The sequence below is a fragment of the Furipterus horrens genome, unplaced genomic scaffold (assembly GCF_987537825.1).
Source record: "Furipterus horrens unplaced genomic scaffold, mFurHor1.1.pri manual_scaffold_1, whole genome shotgun sequence".
NCBI classification, from domain to species: domain Eukaryota; kingdom Metazoa; phylum Chordata; class Mammalia; order Chiroptera; family Furipteridae; genus Furipterus; species Furipterus horrens.
Genome location: NW_028327171.1, coordinates 172,538,498 through 172,555,839, shown reverse-complemented (window position 1 = coordinate 172,555,839; position 17,342 = coordinate 172,538,498). Strand labels below are relative to the sequence as shown.

Here is a 17,342-nt window from a genome sequence, read left to right as displayed (position 1 = left end):
TTAAAGCAAGGGCGGCCCCCAGTGGTGGGAGAAATCAATGCAAACCGGCAGTGGTTCAGAGTCGCTGGAGTCGCTCCCTGGTGAGAAGCTGTCTGTGAGGAGCCGCGCACCTCTGTTTACGCGCGACCAGGCGCTGTTCAGGTTGCGTGTGGCTTCGCCTGGAACTTCTTAATGCAGGACTCTGACCACGAGAAGGCGTTTCAAGGACACCCCCGAATACCTTCCCTGATGCCCGCTAGTTCTCTAGGGGTCTGAAGAGAAGCCTTTTAAGCCCAGAGATGACAACAATATTCTGTGAGGCACCCCATCCTAGGCTGTTTCATTTTGTCTTTTGTCAGTTTCATTTTAGGAAATGCGAGCGTTACTGCTGAACCCTCAGGAAACCGGCTGTAAAATAAGCGGACTCAGTGAGGAGAAGCGGAGCAAGCGAGGAGTGTTGCCGTAGCGACTGATGATAACCAACCAAAGCTCCGGGTACCAGAGAGACAGGGCCCGCCCTAGACTGGCCAAATTCCAAAGCGGAGCAGGGTGCCATGCAGGAAGAGGCGGGGCCGTGCGCCGCCTCACCCCCGGCCTTTTGTGACGTAATATAATGCCTGCCACGCGTCGGCATTCAGCTGCAGGGGCAGGCACAGCGTGTGAGTGACACGCGGGAGGGAACGCGGTGGTCATTTGGGGCCCACTCCAGGAATCATGCATTTCTTACTCAGATTAATCGTTTTCTTTTCCATATGGGGCCCTTTTATTGCTCAGGGACAAAAGAAAGAGGAGCTCGCTGATGAAGTGAAAATAGAAGTTTTGCATCGTCCAGAAAACTGTTCTAAGACAAGCAAGAAGGGAGACCTGCTAAATGCTCATTACGACGGTTACTTGGCTAAGGACGGCTCGAAATTCTACTGCAGGTAGGAAATGCAGCGAACAGCTCTGGCATCCAGCTGATGCGCGAAATCTAGCCTCCCTCCAGCAAGCAGAAGCTTTCTTAATTGGTTGGTTGGTTCGTTCTTGTTTTTTAACATTAAGAGTTGAGCCTAGATGAGGCCCTCCCTTGTAAGAGGAAAAAAAAAAAAAAGAGTTGAGCCTAATGTTCCTAGAGGGAAAATCAGATTAGGTACAGTACTTCCCTATTAAGGTGAATATTACTTTCTAAATTATTAAAGATGCTGATCCAAGAAATTATCAAAAATACACCATATCACACACACACCCAATTGCAAACACCACCACTACCCTATAGAAGTAAGTCAAGGTACTGTGTTTAAGGATGTTACCACTCTTCCTTTGCCATGGTTGGAGTCTCTTAACAGAAGGTTACATAGAGTTGGTGTCTCTTTACAGCAGGGAAGATAGTTTAGGGGATTTTATCTGGCCTTCAGAAGCATCATATTTACAGGTTGGGGGCCACTTTCCAACTGTATCAAGAACACAATGACTTTCCCTGGTGACTTCTGGGCCCTGTGACCTCCCACTGGAACACTTATCCCACAACTGCCTGCTCTGATTTAATCAATGGTTTGTTTTACAGAGGAAAAATGCCTTCCCTTCATTTGTGCTATTACCCTATAAAGATAGGATTGGGGAAAGTGAGTTCTTTCCATTTAGAGGAAAATAGAGAAATTTAATGGGAAGAAATTGTACAAATTTTAAATAGCTTTCAAATAACTTTTTGAGGCTAAACCTGCACCATCAATTTTTAGAAGAAATTCAGAATGGTTAAATGTAGTATTTGGACAAGTCATGCAGCTAGGTAGGGGCAGGAGACCCGTTAAAAAGTTAATGAAATCATTTTTATAAAGTTGACCAAAAAAAAAAAAAAAAAAAAAACAGAAAGAGAAATGATTCCTAATTACTAGCTTTGGACAAATTATACTTAGTTTTGGCTCTTATGAGGTAAGTTTGAGCCAAACACCCCACCAGGGAGTTTAGAATGAGTGCTCATAGGGGGAAAGATAGGGTTAGAGAGGACTCTGATTTTAATATAATTAAATGACCAGCTGTATTTTATTTTATTTTTTTTTAAATAATTTATTTGTTTATCTCTGATTTTAATATAATTAAGTGACCAGCTGTATTTTACTTTATGTTTTTAATAACTTATTTATTTGTTTGTTTATTTATTTTATTTTTAGAGAGAGGGGAAAGGAGAAAGAGAGGGAGAGAAGCATCACTGTGTGGTTGCCTCTCACTCGCGCCCCCAACTGGGGACCTGACGTGCAACCTAGTAATGTGCCCTGACTGGGAACCGAACCAGCGACACTTGGCTCGCAGGCCGATGCTAAATCCACTGAGGCACAGCAGCCAGGCCTACCAGCTGTATTTTAAAGTTTGATTTCATTTTCCTTACAATCAGCTTACCTAAGTGTTGCTCTTTATTATAGCCGGACACAAAATGAAGGCCACCCCAAATGGTTTGTTCTTGGTGTTGGGCAAGTGATAAAAGGCCTAGACATTGCTATGATGGATATGTGCCCTGGAGAGAAGCGAAAAGTAATAATACCCCCTTCACTTGCATATGGAAAGGAAGGTCATGGTAAGGTGTTTTAATATTTATATCTCTATGCCATATTTAAAAATAAATCATAGACTTCCAGATATATATCTAAAAGAATTCAAAACAGGGTCTCAAAGAGATATTTGTACACCCATGATCACAGCAGCACTATTCACAAAAGCCAAAAAAGTAGAAATAGCACAAGTGTTAATTGAGAGATGAATAAAGAAACAAAATGTGATATTTACATATAATGGGATATTATTCAGCCTTAAAAAGAAAGGAAATCCTGACACGTGCTATAACATGGATGAACTTTTATTATATTATGCTAAGTGAAATAATTTAATCACAGAAACAAATAATATCTGATTCCACTTAATTAGGTATCTAGGATAGCCAAATTCATTGAGACTGAAAGAGAAGAGTGGTTACCAGAGCATGGGGAGAGAATGGAATAGGGAATTGTTATTTAATGGGTATAGAGTTTCAGTTTTGCAAGATGAAATAGTTCTGGAGATTAGTTGCACAACAATGTGAATATACTTAACACTGTACACTTAAAATGGTTATACTGATAAATTTTCTCCCAAATAAAAAACTTTCAGTCTCTAAAAGAACTTAAAATAAAGTAAAAAATCTTAGAGGAAATGATTACAGAACTATAGGGTACAATAAACTTTAGCTGTATCTAATCCAGTCCAGCCCAGCCCCCTGTTTTCACATACTGAAAAAAAAAAAAGATGGATGGAACTGGAGAGTATTATGCTTAGTGAAATAAGCCAGGCAGAGAAAGACAAATACCATATGATATCACCTAACACAGGACACTAATGAACAACACAAACAAACAAGCAAATAGAACCAGAGGCAAGTAAACAATGAGCAGAGTGACAGTGACCAGGCGGGAGGGGGAAAGAAGGGAAAGGGTCTAGTCAAGGAACTAGTATGAATGACCCATGGACATGGACAATGGGGTGGGGATTGACTATGGGAGAAGGGGTGGGTGGGCTGGGGTGGAGCAACAGGGGAAAAAGTGAGACAACTATAATACAAAAAACAGTAAATAAAAATTTTTTAAAAAGACAATGTTGGAATATAGCTCTCTGGCCAGAGTTCTTCCTCCCACCTAGTAGCAGCACTCATAATGATTATCTATATTCTATAAGATCTGCCTTTGAGATTTTTATTTTTAGCATAATATTTATTTGTTTTAAACAAATGTATAGCATCTGCCTTTGGTAAGCAATACTAAAGTCAAGTTCATAAACTCAGAAAACTGGAAATAGAATTTTAGAGTAAAAGGATAGTGCTGGAACATAGTAAAAAGAATGCCTGAAACAGCTGTCAGTTACTATAACCAAAATTTAGGCGAAGCCTTGAAATATGGAAGAACTGAACTGCTTCTTTTAATATCATACCTATTTTTAAAATCTTACAGTGAGATCTGAAAACTTAGATAAAGCAGTTAAATAGGGAAAATGTTGGCAATACATATGAAGACTCCTAATAACAAATAACAAAACGACCTATCCTTAGAAATATGCAAGTTGAAAACCAAGTGCCCCACTAACAACAACAAAAATACAAATGACCTTTAAATTTATGAGAATACTTAATTTTATTCATAAGAAAGGGAAATGATAACAAAAGTGAGACACCATTTTTTTAAATTTTAATTATTTTTACTTTTAAAGTATATTTTACTCATTATGTTGTTACAGCAGTTCCGTTTTTTTTCCCCTTTGATCCCCGTTGCCCAGTACCCCCCTTCTCTCCAGCAATCCCACCCCCCCTTAGTTCATGTCCATGGGTCATGCTTATAAATTTTTTGGCTTCACCCTTTCCTATATTATTCTTAACTTCCCCCTGTCGATTTTGTACCAGCCAATTATGTTTCTTAGTCCCTGCACAATTTTCCCCATTTCTCCCCCGCCTCCCCTCCCAGCTGATAACCCTCCAAATGATCCCCACACCTATGAATCTGTTCCAGTTCTGGTTTGCTTAGTTGGATTTTGTTTTCATTTTTTAGATTCAGTTGTTGATAGTTGTGAGTTTGTTGTCATTTTAGTGTTCATAGTTTTGATCTTCTTTTTCTTAAATAAGTCTCTTTGACATTTCATATAATAATGGCTTGGTGATGATGAATTCCTTTAGCTTCACCTTCTCTGGGAAGCACTTCATCTGCCTTTCCATTCCAAATGATAGCTTTGCTGGATAGAATAATCTTGGTTGTAGGTTGCTTTTCATCACATTGACTACTGCTTGCCAGTCCCTTCCTGCCTGCAAAGTGTCTTCTGAGAAATCAGCTGATAGTCCTACAGGCACCCCCGGTAGGCAACTCTCCACCTCTCTCTTGCTTCCTCCAGGACTCTGTCTTTATCTTTCACCTTTGGCATCTCAATCATGACACATCCTGGTGTGGTCCCCTCTGGGTCCAGCCTGCCCGGGACCCTCCATGCTTCCCAGACCTGTATGTCCATGTCCTTCTCAAAATTTGTGAACTTTTCCTCATTTTTTTTCAATTCTTGCATCCTCATTCTGAAGTAGTTGACTGTTTTTTTCTTCCTTATATTCCAAATCATTGATTTGAACCCCAGTTTTCTTCCCTTCACCATTGGTTTTCTGTGGATTTTCCTTTGTTTCACTTAGCATAGCCTTCACTTCTCTTAATGCATTTGCCATACTCAAGCATATATGTCAAGCCTGTGAGCATCTTTATCACCAGTGTTTTGAATTCTGCATCTGTTAGGTTGTCTATCCCCTCATCTGTTAGGTTGGCTGTCTCCTTGTCGCTTAGTTCTCCCACTGGAACCTTGATCCGTTCCCCCTTTTGGGCTATACTTCTCTGTCTCCTCATCTTGACAGGCTCCTGTGTTTGTTTGCCTCTGCGTCCCAGGTAGAGCTGTCGCTCCTGTTATGTTGGAAGGGACAGAGCCTTAGGGATTGTCAATACAGAGCGACCTGTTTCATCACGTTTTGGTGCTGTATGTGGGGGAGGGGTGCGAGAGGGAACATGGCCGCCTGCCCAGCATTCACCCCTTTTCCAGGCACCTCTCCCACTTCTGTACCGGACTGGCGTCCCTCTAGCTGCTGTCCTGGCTATCATTCCCAGAGTGGGTGGGTTTGCAGACATTCTAGGAGTGTGGGGGCCCTTTAAACAAGTGTACTCTGCTGAGACCGGCAGTTTCTGCCTCCACCCCAACCCCCACTGGTCTGCACAGTCAGAAGCAATGAGGCTTGATTTTCCCCAGTGCTGGGGCCGTGAGCTTCGAGGTCCAGTGAGGAGCTGGGAAAGCTTCCCAGGTGTCCCTCCTGACTTTTTAAAATGTATGACTTTGCTTTTCTGCCGGCCTGCCCCTGCTGCTGCCGCCACCACAACGCGTCCTCTCTGCCATGGCTCCGCCCCTCCTACCTGTCTGGATGAGTATTTCTTCTTTATATCGTTGTTTGCTAGACTTCCATGCAGTTTGATTTTCTGGAACTTCTGGTTGTTTCTAGTTTTGAGGTAGTTGTATTCCTTCTTAGTTGTGGAGGGAGACACAGCATGTCTGTCTACGCTTAGCCAGAAGTGTGAGACACCATTTTATATCTTTGCTAATCTTCAAAGATGTAGAAGTTGGCAAAGGTATGGAAAATCAGTAGGCTTATGCATTACTGCTGGAAATGTAAATCATTTGAACTTTAGCAATTTCAATAAAAATTTAAAATGTACATGTCCTCTGACTCAGTAGTTCCATTTCCAGGAATGTGCACAAAGGTACATGTAAAAGAACATTCATTATGGTCTTTTTGGTAGCAAAAGACTCATTAAGAGTAGTGATTCCCTCACCTCTTGTTCCCAGAAAGAGCAAGGGATCACTGCTCCAAACTGGGTTAGAGGGAGGCTAGGGGTGCAAGTCAGACCCAATCAGGCTTAAAACTCCTCAAGAGAGAGTTCCAGATAACTACAGCTTCATTTTCAATGCTTTTTACCAATCACTTGGTCCCAACAAAATAGCTCCCACTGAACAATAATTTGTATATCCTATTTTTAGTTGTAGAGGAAGTTAAGAGAGAGATAACAAATTGAGAATAAATTAAATTGAATGTAATACTTGTCCTAAAAATATGATAAATTGAGCCAATTCTAGGTGAGATGATAACAGGCAGTTTGCCTTTCAGTCTCTTGAATCAAATCATTTTCAGAGTTTCTCTTTCTTGTGTTGGATCATGAGATGCCTCCACGTTCTGCCTACCACCACTGCTCCCTCTCCCCTATCAACCTAGAATGCCCACATCCCTCATTAGTAGGTGATCATCCTGGATCCCATTACCTTAAGGCAAAAGACTACTTAATTTATCATTTTTGTAAACTAATTTATGCTTGGATATGAATGCCTATGCAAGCTACCTAAACTATTAATAAACCAAATCCTTGCTGCAGTGATGTAGACATTTGACTTGAACTTGGTTCATATTCAATTTTGTGACTCCAAGAGACATAAAATAATGAATCTCACTAGTAACACCACCAACGCTTTCATCTTACACATAAGGAAACTGAGGCCCAAACAAAGTGTGTTTTTTAGAATGCAATTAACTGCTAGTTTACCTGTAAATACAATAGCTAGTATTAGATTATTTGAAAAGTTGCAGTGTAGACCATAAGTAAGCGCTTAACAAAACTTCTCGATCAAATTAGCTTTTTAAAATGACGTGTTACTAAGAGCTAACATTAGTTCTAACTTTGTTTTAGGTAATAGTTGAAGAAGTCTTTCTTCTGCACAATGTCCTAGCCTCATGTCACAGAGCACCCCTGCATGTCTTGAAATGCATGTGACTTGTTAGTACTTTAATTAACAGTATATGTGGTATGTATAGATTTTTTACATTAACTCCTATGTCTTTGATCTGCTTCTCTAAATACAAGTAATTCTATAGCAAATACACATTTTTCTCCTCTTTATACTATATTTTTTGCAAGAAAAAACCTAATTGGCAATATTTACTATGTTTACAGTAGAATTCTTCAGAAACTTTAACATGTAATATTTTTTCTTAAGAAATTTGAATTCTTTTTCTATTCCCTGTCTCCTCTTTTAGACTAGAAATTCTTTGAGGGCAGAAACTGGGTCTTACTCATCATATTAGGTGCTTAGTGCCCAGCATAGGATGGTGGTTGTTTTAATAACTGTGTGCTGGTTGAGTAAATTAATTGATAAATGAATAAAAGTGGGTATGGGCTGGTAGGGATTTCACAGAAAGACTTCTTACAGGATCTGAGCCTCTATTGGTTATCAAGGTCAAAGGAACTGTGTTGCTGAGGTGGGAAGAGTTAGTGAAGGGACCTAGAAGAGATACAGTCAATCATATATCAAAAATGGCCTCTCATGAATCTTTTGATTCCTGTGTCTGTGCCCTTTTGCAATGTGACTATGTCAATCCAGCCATCAAGGCGGGGATTCCATTTCCCCACCACTTGAATATGGACTGGCCTCAAGACTTGCTGCCCTGGCCAGGTAGCTCAGTTAGTTAGAGCATCACCCTGATACACAAAGGCTGCAGGTTTGATCCCCAATCAGGGTACAAAGAAGAATCAACCAATGAACACAACAATAAGAGGAATAACAAATCTCTCTCTCTTTCCCCCTCCCTCTCTCCCCCTTCCCCTTCCCCATTCCTTACTCTCTGTAAAAGTCAATTAAAAAAAAAAAATGCTTACCCTGACCAGCACGGCTCAGTTGATCAAGCCTCGTCTCACAGAGCAAAAGGTCACTGGTTCAATTCCTGGTCAGGAAATCAAACATGACTAGGTTGTGGGTCCAGTCCCCAGTTGGGGCATGTGTGAGAAGCAACTGATCAATATTTCTGTTCCTCTCTTTCTCCCTCCCTTACCCTCTCTCTAAAAAATAAAATATTTTTCTTTTAAAAAAATAGACTTGTACAGTGATGTGACATTGTGCAACTTTCAAGGCTAGGACTTGGGCCTTGTAGTTTAAACTCCTGACTCTGTGAAAGGAAATCCAGGCTAGACATGAAGCCAGAGGCCAGCAGCCAGCTCCCTGCTTGTGAAGGAGGCCATCGAAGACCCTCCAGCACAAGAGACCTGAGGAGATACCAGCAGAGTTCTAAGTTGAGTGACTAGAATCAGGCGCTCTGAGAGACTAGGAATATACCAGTGACACAAGTCACCCACTGCCTCTTAGCAAGTTATTTCTACAGGTTATTTCTATGAAATGATCATCTGAAGTAGCCAATAGCTTGCTAAAATCATCTGTGGCATCAGTAATAAATTAACTTTATTAAGGAAAACTATTCAACTTAATACTTAAAATGTTTTGTTGTGTTTAGACATTTTATAAAATTGTTACTGGTTTATTCTCTCATTGCACTTATTTTTTAGTATCTATAGAGAATTTGAAAGACAGCCCTGGCCAGTGTGGCTCAGTGGGTAGGAGCATCATCCCACAGACAGAAAGGTTGTGGGTTCCATTCCCTGGTCAGTGCACAAATCCAGGTTAAGGGTTCGAACCCCAATCCCAGTTGGAGCATGTACAAGAAGGGAACCAATTGATGTTTTCCTCTCCCTCTCTCTGTCTTTCTGTCTCTCCTTCCCTCCCTCCCTTTCTCTCTCTCTAAAAGGCAATGAAAAAATTCCATGAGGATAAAAAAAAATTTGAAAGATAAATATATTGATATATATGTTTTATTTATGTTCCCAAATAACTATACAAAATCACTTTCTACAATATTACTGATCTATGCTTTGAGACTTTTCTGCCCAGGCATTTCTTTTTTGCACCAACTCTCTCCTCTACAATGATGGGGTGTATTAATAAAAATGATACAATTTATATTTATTTTAGTTTAATTAGGAAATAATGGCCCCCTAAGTCCTTAAAACTGATTTGGTTTGAAAACATGTGAAAAAGATTTAGAATGCAATTTTTATAAATACAAAATAATATAGTTACAATGCTATAATGGCTATTTGTGAATAGATATTTGAACATTATCTTCATATAAGTTAAAACTGTTAAAATTTATGCTTTTAGCAGAAGGCAAGATTCCACCTGATGCAACATTAATTTTTGAGATTGAACTTTATGCTGTGACCAAAGGACCACGAAGCGTTGAAACATTTAAACAGATAGACACAGACAATGACAAGCAACTCTCTAAAACTGAGGTAATTCAAACAGATTTCATGTGTACAATCTAATTTTTTATCACAGGTTAAATACACTTTTGTTACAACTAGTATTTTTTTACTTCTACCTAGTGTGGGCCAATTACTTAGCTTTTAATAGAGCTGGTTACAAAAAAAGCTAAGTTTTAAGAAGAAAATGTACTTTTTCAATACCAAACTTGTAACTGAGTCATTCTGTTCAATTTCTTCTCTTCTTACAAGAGGGTCATTAACATACCAAATTAATGTCTAGGGGGCATTTCCAGCATCTAGACTATAGGAGCAGACCTCGTTCAAGGAGCAATGTATAATAGAAATTTCTAACAGAGCAAATAATTCCCACCTCATAGGACTGTGAAGATTACATGAGGTTATAAAAAAAGCTAGCAAGAATTTGAATTCTGTAAACTGGAAAGTTAGTAAAGAGGATCCAGGAGTTCAGCTACCTAGCTGATCTCACTTAGTCTTATATATGAATTGAGGGATTAATAAAGATCTTGGAGTAATAATTTCTTTCACACTTTCTCAGTATCGAGTATAATTATAAATCCAGTAGTGTGTGACCTAATTTAACCTTCTTGACAATTTATGAGGAAGACACTATTGTCATTATCTCCATTTTATAGAAGGAGCAAATGACACCCAGACAGGTTAACCAAATGGTTTAAAGTCACACAGCTCTATGTGGCAAAACCAGATTGCAAAGCCAGCAATCTGGCTCCGCCACTGTGCTCTCAACCATGAATCAATCCTCCCTGCCTCTTTCATGGGTAATGTTGAAGTCTGATGCCTTACTTAGTTCCACTGGCTATTCTTTTTTTTTTTTTTTTTTTTTAAATATATTTTATTGATTATGCTGTTACAGTAGTTCCAATTTTTTCCCCTTTACTCCCCTCCACCCAGTATCTCCCTCCCCCAGCATCCCCCCCCAAGTCCATACCCATGGTTCGTAAAAAATAACTATCCGTCCCTCTCAGATATTAAGACCCTTTGTAATCTTGTAAAGGACAATGGGCGAAGGTCTCAAGCTCCTCTAGCTGCTTCAAGCTGGACATGGTCGTCGTCCTACCTACCCTTGGGTCCAGAAATCCCTAATAAGAGTGGGGGTGTGGAGGGGAGGGTGGCCTTCCCACATGGGGAAGGATCATGCAGACTCCAGGTCAGTTGGCTGTCTCCGGACAACGGCGTGCTTGGTTTAGCAGGCTGGCATCCTTGTTGTGTTCTGGGGGCAACAGATTTGGCAAAAAGGGTTAAAAAGCATCATTCAATCCATAACTACTAGGTGGCAAAAGGCAGGGATTAATTTTTCAATGTTCCACATTAGGAGAAAAAAAAAAAAAAAAAAAAAAAAAAAAAAAGGGCTTCTTTGGAGGAAGGTGTGCTAGGCACATCTCTCCTGTCCAAAACCCTTTTGCCCATTTTATTTAGTTTGGGCTGAGGGAAATAGTTTATGTTTCCCCCCTCTCAGACCTCTGGGCCCTTTCTGTCCAAGCCATTAGGATAGAAAAGAGAATTCAGTTTTAAAGTGAAGCCCACAGACCACCCCATTCTTCACCAACTCAGCCATTTAGTTCAGCCAAACTGTTGAGTCTCCGGAGGCAGCGCTGCAGAGAGGATTAAGTGAGGCTTATGCGTACAGACAATCACTCAGGTAATGCGGTCATAGGCTTATGCCCTTTGAAAACAGAAAACACATGTTAATTTATGTAACATAACCAACAAAAAAGTCTCTAAATCTGTAAGACTGTCTTATTGGGAAGACATACAGTTGCAAGGCACTTGACATTCTACTTGCCTGCAACTTGAATCTCTTTGGTGATATCACAGATATGGTTTAATTTTCAAGTGAAACCATTTTTTAAATGAGAAGAAACTTTTAAGACGGTTAGCTGCCCTACTTTACAGTCTGCCACTGATCATTGTGATTTTCCTTGAATACTGATTTTTCTCCCTAAGATTACTCTCCTTGTCTTTAAAGGGACTACATTAAGTCCATTTTTAATTTATCCTGTTCATTTGCATAAGCATAACAAGAGCAGCAAATGATCACTTATGATCTTTAGTTCTGTTTTGCTGGAACTTACCCAAGGAACATTTAGGGTGGCCCTCAGTCTGCTCTTCAGTGCACAGAAGCTGGGCCACATACCTGGCATTCATCCTTGCCTGTACACACCTGTCCTTTCCAAGTCTTTCTGGTTTTCCATTGTGCCTTAAGGTCCCTTCTAGCCATCTTTCAGGAAAACAACCTTCGTTCCTTCCCTGGAGAGATTGCTGTGGACCGCACAACCAACCATGGCAGCAGGCCTTTTATTTCGCGGGCTTTTATTACCTTTGAAAGTCATTCCCAGTTCCTTAGGGCTTTTTGGTAACAACATGAGCCCAAGCATGTCTCCTTTAGGCTTGACATTCCAGTCAAAGGCTTGTTCAGAATAAGGAACCTCTATTAACAACTGGTCTTATTAGGTCTATGCAAAGAAACTTAAGTCATTACTTACTTGTTTAGAATGCCAAACTCTGGAGAGATCAAATAGGGAGAAAAATATACAACGTGAAGGAAAATCTTTGTCCTAATATTCACTGAACTGGCATTTCCATTCTTCATATTTTCATTTTCCCCCACTAAAAAAAATTTTTTTGTTTGTTTTTCCATTACAGTTGTCTCTCTTTTTTTTCCCCTCTTGCTTCCCTGTATCCTGCCCCTCCCTTCCCCCACATTCAGTCCCCACTCAGTTGCCCATGTCTGTGGGTCATTTATACATGTTCTTTGATTTTACACTTCCCCTTCTTACCCCCTTTTCTCCCTCCCCCCTCCCCCCTTGTTACTGTTAGTCTACTCCTTGTTTACATACCTCTGGTTCAATTTTGCTCATTTGTTTGTGTTGTTCATTAGTTTCCTGTAATAGGTGACAGCATAACGTATTTTTCTTTCGTTGCCTGGCTTTTTTCGCTAAGCATAATTCTCTCTAGTTCCATCCATGTTGTTGCAAATGGTAGAAGTTCCTTCTTTCTTTCTGCTACATAGAACTCCATTGTGTAAATGTACCACAGTTTTTTGATCCACTCATCTACAGATGGGCATTTAGGTTGTTTCCAGCACTTGGCTATTGTAAATAGTGCTGCTATGAACATTGGAGTGCATAGGTTCTTTTGAATTGGTGTTTCAGGATTTTTCGGATATAATCCCAGTAATGGAATTGCTGGTTCAAAAGGCAGTTCCATTTTTAGTTTTTTGAGGAAATTCCAAACTGTTTTCCATAGTGGCTGCACCAGTCTGCATTCCCACCAGCAATGCACCAGGGTTCCCGTTTCTCCGCATCCTCTCCAGCACAAGTTGTTTGTTGATTTGTTGATTATGGCCATTCTGACTGGTGTGAGGTGGTATCTCATTGTGGTTTTTATTTGCATCTCTCTGATGGCTAGTGATGTTGAGCATATTTTCATATGTCTATGGGCCCTCTGTATGTCTTCTTTGGAGAAGTGTTTGTTCAGGTCCTTTGCCCATTTTTTAATTGGGTTGTCTGTCTTCTTGGTGTTGAGTCGTATGAGTTCTTTATATATTTTGGAGATCAATCCCTTGTCTGAGATGTCATTGGCGAATATATTTTCCCATATGGTTGGTTTCCTTTTCATCTTGCTGATGTTTTCTTTAGCTGAGCAGAAACTTTTTAGTTTGATGTAGTCCCATTTGTTTATTCTTTCCTTTATTTCCCTTGCCTTAGGAGATATATCAGTGAAAATGTTGCTACGTGGGATATCTGAAATTTTCCTGCCTATTTTTTCCTCTAGGACTTTTATGGTATCACGGCTTACATTTAAGTCTTTGATCCATTTTTCCACTGGCTATTCTTTTTCCTTACACTGAGGAACCTAGTTGTCTCCCCTTTCATTTGGAGGCAGTTTAAGATGCATAATTCTTATAATTTAAGTATTAAAAGGCAACTGGGTCATTGATTCAAGTGGTAAAAGTTAGACCCTTTTCTGTTTCTTTTTCTCTCCCTCTCCAATCTTTTCCCCACCCTACTTCCACCTCTTTCTCCAAGTTATTAGTAAGGACTGTCTCTGAAGCTCTTTGGTTGTTCAATGACAGAAGAGGGATAAGAGAAAGGGAACATCCCCTTTTCCTTAAGAGCAGCAATTAGAGGGATGGCAAACTGTTCCCAATACAAAGTTTCTATTAACGCCCTATCATCCTTTAGAGAATGAACAGCAGCTGCAGGTGAATCCATTAGTCCTCAAGAGCTCAGCCTGTGTACACAGACCATTCAATATCACTTACACACCAACAGGCATGTTCTGCAGTATGAATGCTCCTCAGTAGACTTTAGGGAATCTTCAGTTCTTTTCTGGAAAATAAAAATAGAGAGAGTCCAAAACAGAGACCTGCTCAACTACATTTTGCCCGTATGTTTTTCAGGTATCAGATATTAATTAGCTGCATCATCACTAGATAGATAAGATTTTCATTTGATTGGTTTTCATAACAATAGCTATCTTTTACTTACATTTGTAAACATGATTCTAATCTTCACATCAGTCCTACTGTATAGATTCTATTTTCTTTCTTTTATAGATGACAAAACTGAGGTTCAGAGAGGTTAAATTATTTGTCCAAGACCACATAGCAAGTACACGGCAAAGTCTGATCAAACATGAACTGAACCTACTTTCCTTCATCATCAAAAAGATTTAGTCAGTTATAATATTTCTTCAGTATAAGTAAGGTAGGGGAGTAGGGGAATACAGCATTTTTATAAAATTACAAAGTGGAAATAGTGTGGAACCCATTGCCCGCAAAATTAAAGGCATGCTCTTAAACATTCACTGCCTTTTTGTACCTCTTCACAGTACATTTTGAGTCAACGATATTGCTTAGTAAAATATATTTCTTTAGTTAGAAACTGAGGAATATTTGAGACTATTTAAAATTCTCTACACCTACATAGGATTTTAAGGCTCATTTGGAAGAAAAAAATGTATCTTTGTCATATAGGACCCAAGTCCTATTTGAGAACAGTTGATATATCTCATTTTGATCCATTGATCATTCTAAAATCAAGTCTAATGGCTATGGATTGAGTTTGGGATATGGATTGCTAAAAGCCTCTCAGGTCCAACTTTAGTTCTTGCCTCTACAATGCCCAGCCTTACTGAACATTATCTCTAAATCATTGTGCATTGATTTCTTTAGTTATTATATATGTTAGTGCTTTGCAATGAAAATATAATTGAGTCACATATAATTTTAACTTTAATAGCCACATCTTTAAAAAAACCAGGTGAAATTAATTTAATGATATGTTTTAAGTCAATATATCTAAAATATTACCATTTCAACATTAAACCTAAAATTGCCAAGATATTTTTATTGTCTTCAAAATGTATCGTGTATTTTACCATTACTGCAGCATATCTCAGTTTGATGTAGATACACATTGTAAGTGCCTGTGACTAGTAACTGCCGTATTAGGCAGTGCTTGTAATGTGTGTTTGCTTAGAGAAATGTCATACTATATAGAGAAAAGGAAATACTTCAGAAAACCTTTTCTTTATTTGGCATTATTATTAGAGAGATTGTTGTAGTTTGTAGATTTAAGAGTTATAGAAGCATAGAAAAACTAAGAAAATTAAATTTTATTTCAAAACCTGTGGTTGGGTTTTATTGATTATGCATCAATTTGTATTTTATTCACTAATGGAAATCCTTGACTGTGAATTTCTTTTGATAATGGGGACAGTGTATATTATTGGAAAACATTCAATTTCAACAAAATTCAATTCAGCTATTAATCTTTGAGTATTTCAGGGGAAGCAGATTTGAAGATTTGTTTCTCTTCAGAAAATAGCTTCAAAGGTTAAAAAAAAAACCCTCAAATACCTTTTGAAAATTTTGTGTCACTTATTATAAGCAAGCTTATATGAGTTTTTTTATTAGAACATTTCCTCAAAGTTACTAGAAATGTATTGACAGCTTCTTATTAATGAAATATTACTTTGGCCCTCTAGATATATCATTACCTGAAAAGAGACTTTGAAAAAGATGAGAAGCCACGTGACAAGTCCTATCAGAATGCAGTTTTAGAGGATATTTTTAAGAAGAACGACCGTGATGGTGATGGCTTCATTTCTCCCAAGGAATACAATGTGTATCAACATGATGAACTATAGCATATTTTTATTTCAAAATTTTCTTAGCTACTTACTGTACTTTATATATACGACGACGCCACTTTCTCCAAGTTGTATTTTCTATTTTTCCCCATGAGACCATATTTTGATCTCCTCAATACATGAAACTTTGGAATAAATGTAAGACTATTTTACAAATTTAACATTCAGAAAAGGCATGATTGTGTTTCCTATTGCTTCATTCTGTGAACATGAGAGGCAGCACCATGAAATGGCCCTCTGTGTCCTAGTGGGCAATTTTCTCCCTTCAAGAAACAGGAGGACATCTATGTCAAAATCTATAAAACTCTTCCCAACTCTCACCTTAACCACATACAGAAATATGTTAATAACCATTTTTTAATGTTTTAAATGTTGAAATGCCTCATATAAAAATATTTTCATTAGGGACCCAGAAATTAACATTTCAATGTTTACACATTTCATCACATTACTGGTAGATAGTAGTATATAAAAATCATAGGACTGAAGAGGTTTTTTTTGTTGGTGCCAAAGAAAGGCCATATATTTATTGTAACATGTAAGCTTTTGTCCACTGCATATGTAGGAAAGTATTATCAGGAAATAAATAGCTCTATTCAAATCAGGTGAGTTCAAAACTAAATTTTTTCCATTTTCTGAAACTTGCTCTTTCCAAACCATTATTCATTGTTCATCGAAATTCTGTTATTTAAAATTGTAGGGATAACACATAAACTACCATATTAATGGATGTCATATAACACAGAGTTTGACACTTATAAAACAAAAACTTGACTATGTCTTCTTTCCTTCCAATATTGCAACATTCCTCTGCCCAATTTTAGAACTTCTCCTTAAATACTGAATCATCAACTTTCATCTCTTTACTTTCCTCAGAAAACTTGCTTAATTGAAGTGAACAAAGTTGATAACTCAGTGTTATGTTTTGGTTTGAAAACTGCCCCCATTTCTTTACCTAAAAAAGTCACTAGGCCTTTATTAGACCAGTATGCTCATATTTACATTTGAATTGTACACCCTGACTAAAAAAAAATACAGTGAATAGAAGATATAAATGGAAATTACCAAATACAAACTCTTTCTCATTCTAACCTTTCTCTCCCATTGCCTTCATACAAAGTGCTCTGAAACTTATGTTTTAAAAAATTACAAATGATGTGGAATGAATATGGAGATTTATTTTGAAACTGATCACATTTAAATAGTTTAAAAAACAGAATTTTAATCATTCTACATGCAATAGTATACAAGTAGTTCATATTTACACAATTGCATTATGCCTTCATAGACATATACCTAGTAATGAGTGCTGTAATTATACTCTGAGTTCTAGAATTTGAACATTATTTTTGCAATTATTTTACTAAGGGTATATAGTAAATTAATAATTTAGGTTGTTTATGAAAAATTTCAGATGTCTTACAGGGCAGATGAAAAAGTGCTCAGAAATAAATATGTTAAATGTTTTAAACATTTTCAAAGTAGAAAAGAAAGATGTCCTAGCTGTCTTAACTT

The 17,342-nt window shown here is 38.2% G+C and overlaps 1 protein-coding gene across 2 annotated transcripts; it reads left to right on the top strand.

Moving 5' to 3' along the window:
* The first annotated feature begins 336 nt into the window (after positions 1-336).
* FKBP7 (FKBP prolyl isomerase 7) lies at positions 337-16,003 on the top strand. 2 transcript variants are annotated; one of them, XM_090268108.1, is made up of 4 exons: positions 337-902; positions 2,376-2,527; positions 9,529-9,659; positions 15,663-16,003. In XM_090268108.1, the coding sequence occupies exons 1-4, from the start codon at positions 694-696 to the stop codon at positions 15,822-15,824; spliced, it is 654 nt and encodes a 217-aa protein (XP_090124234.1). In that variant the 5' UTR covers positions 337-693; the 3' UTR covers positions 15,825-16,003. The 2 variants fall into 2 exon arrangements, with proteins under 2 accessions (XP_090124234.1, XP_090124229.1); XM_090268103.1 differs by having other exon boundaries at positions 342-902; positions 9,526-9,659.
* The last annotated feature ends 1,339 nt before the right edge of the window (positions 16,004-17,342 follow it).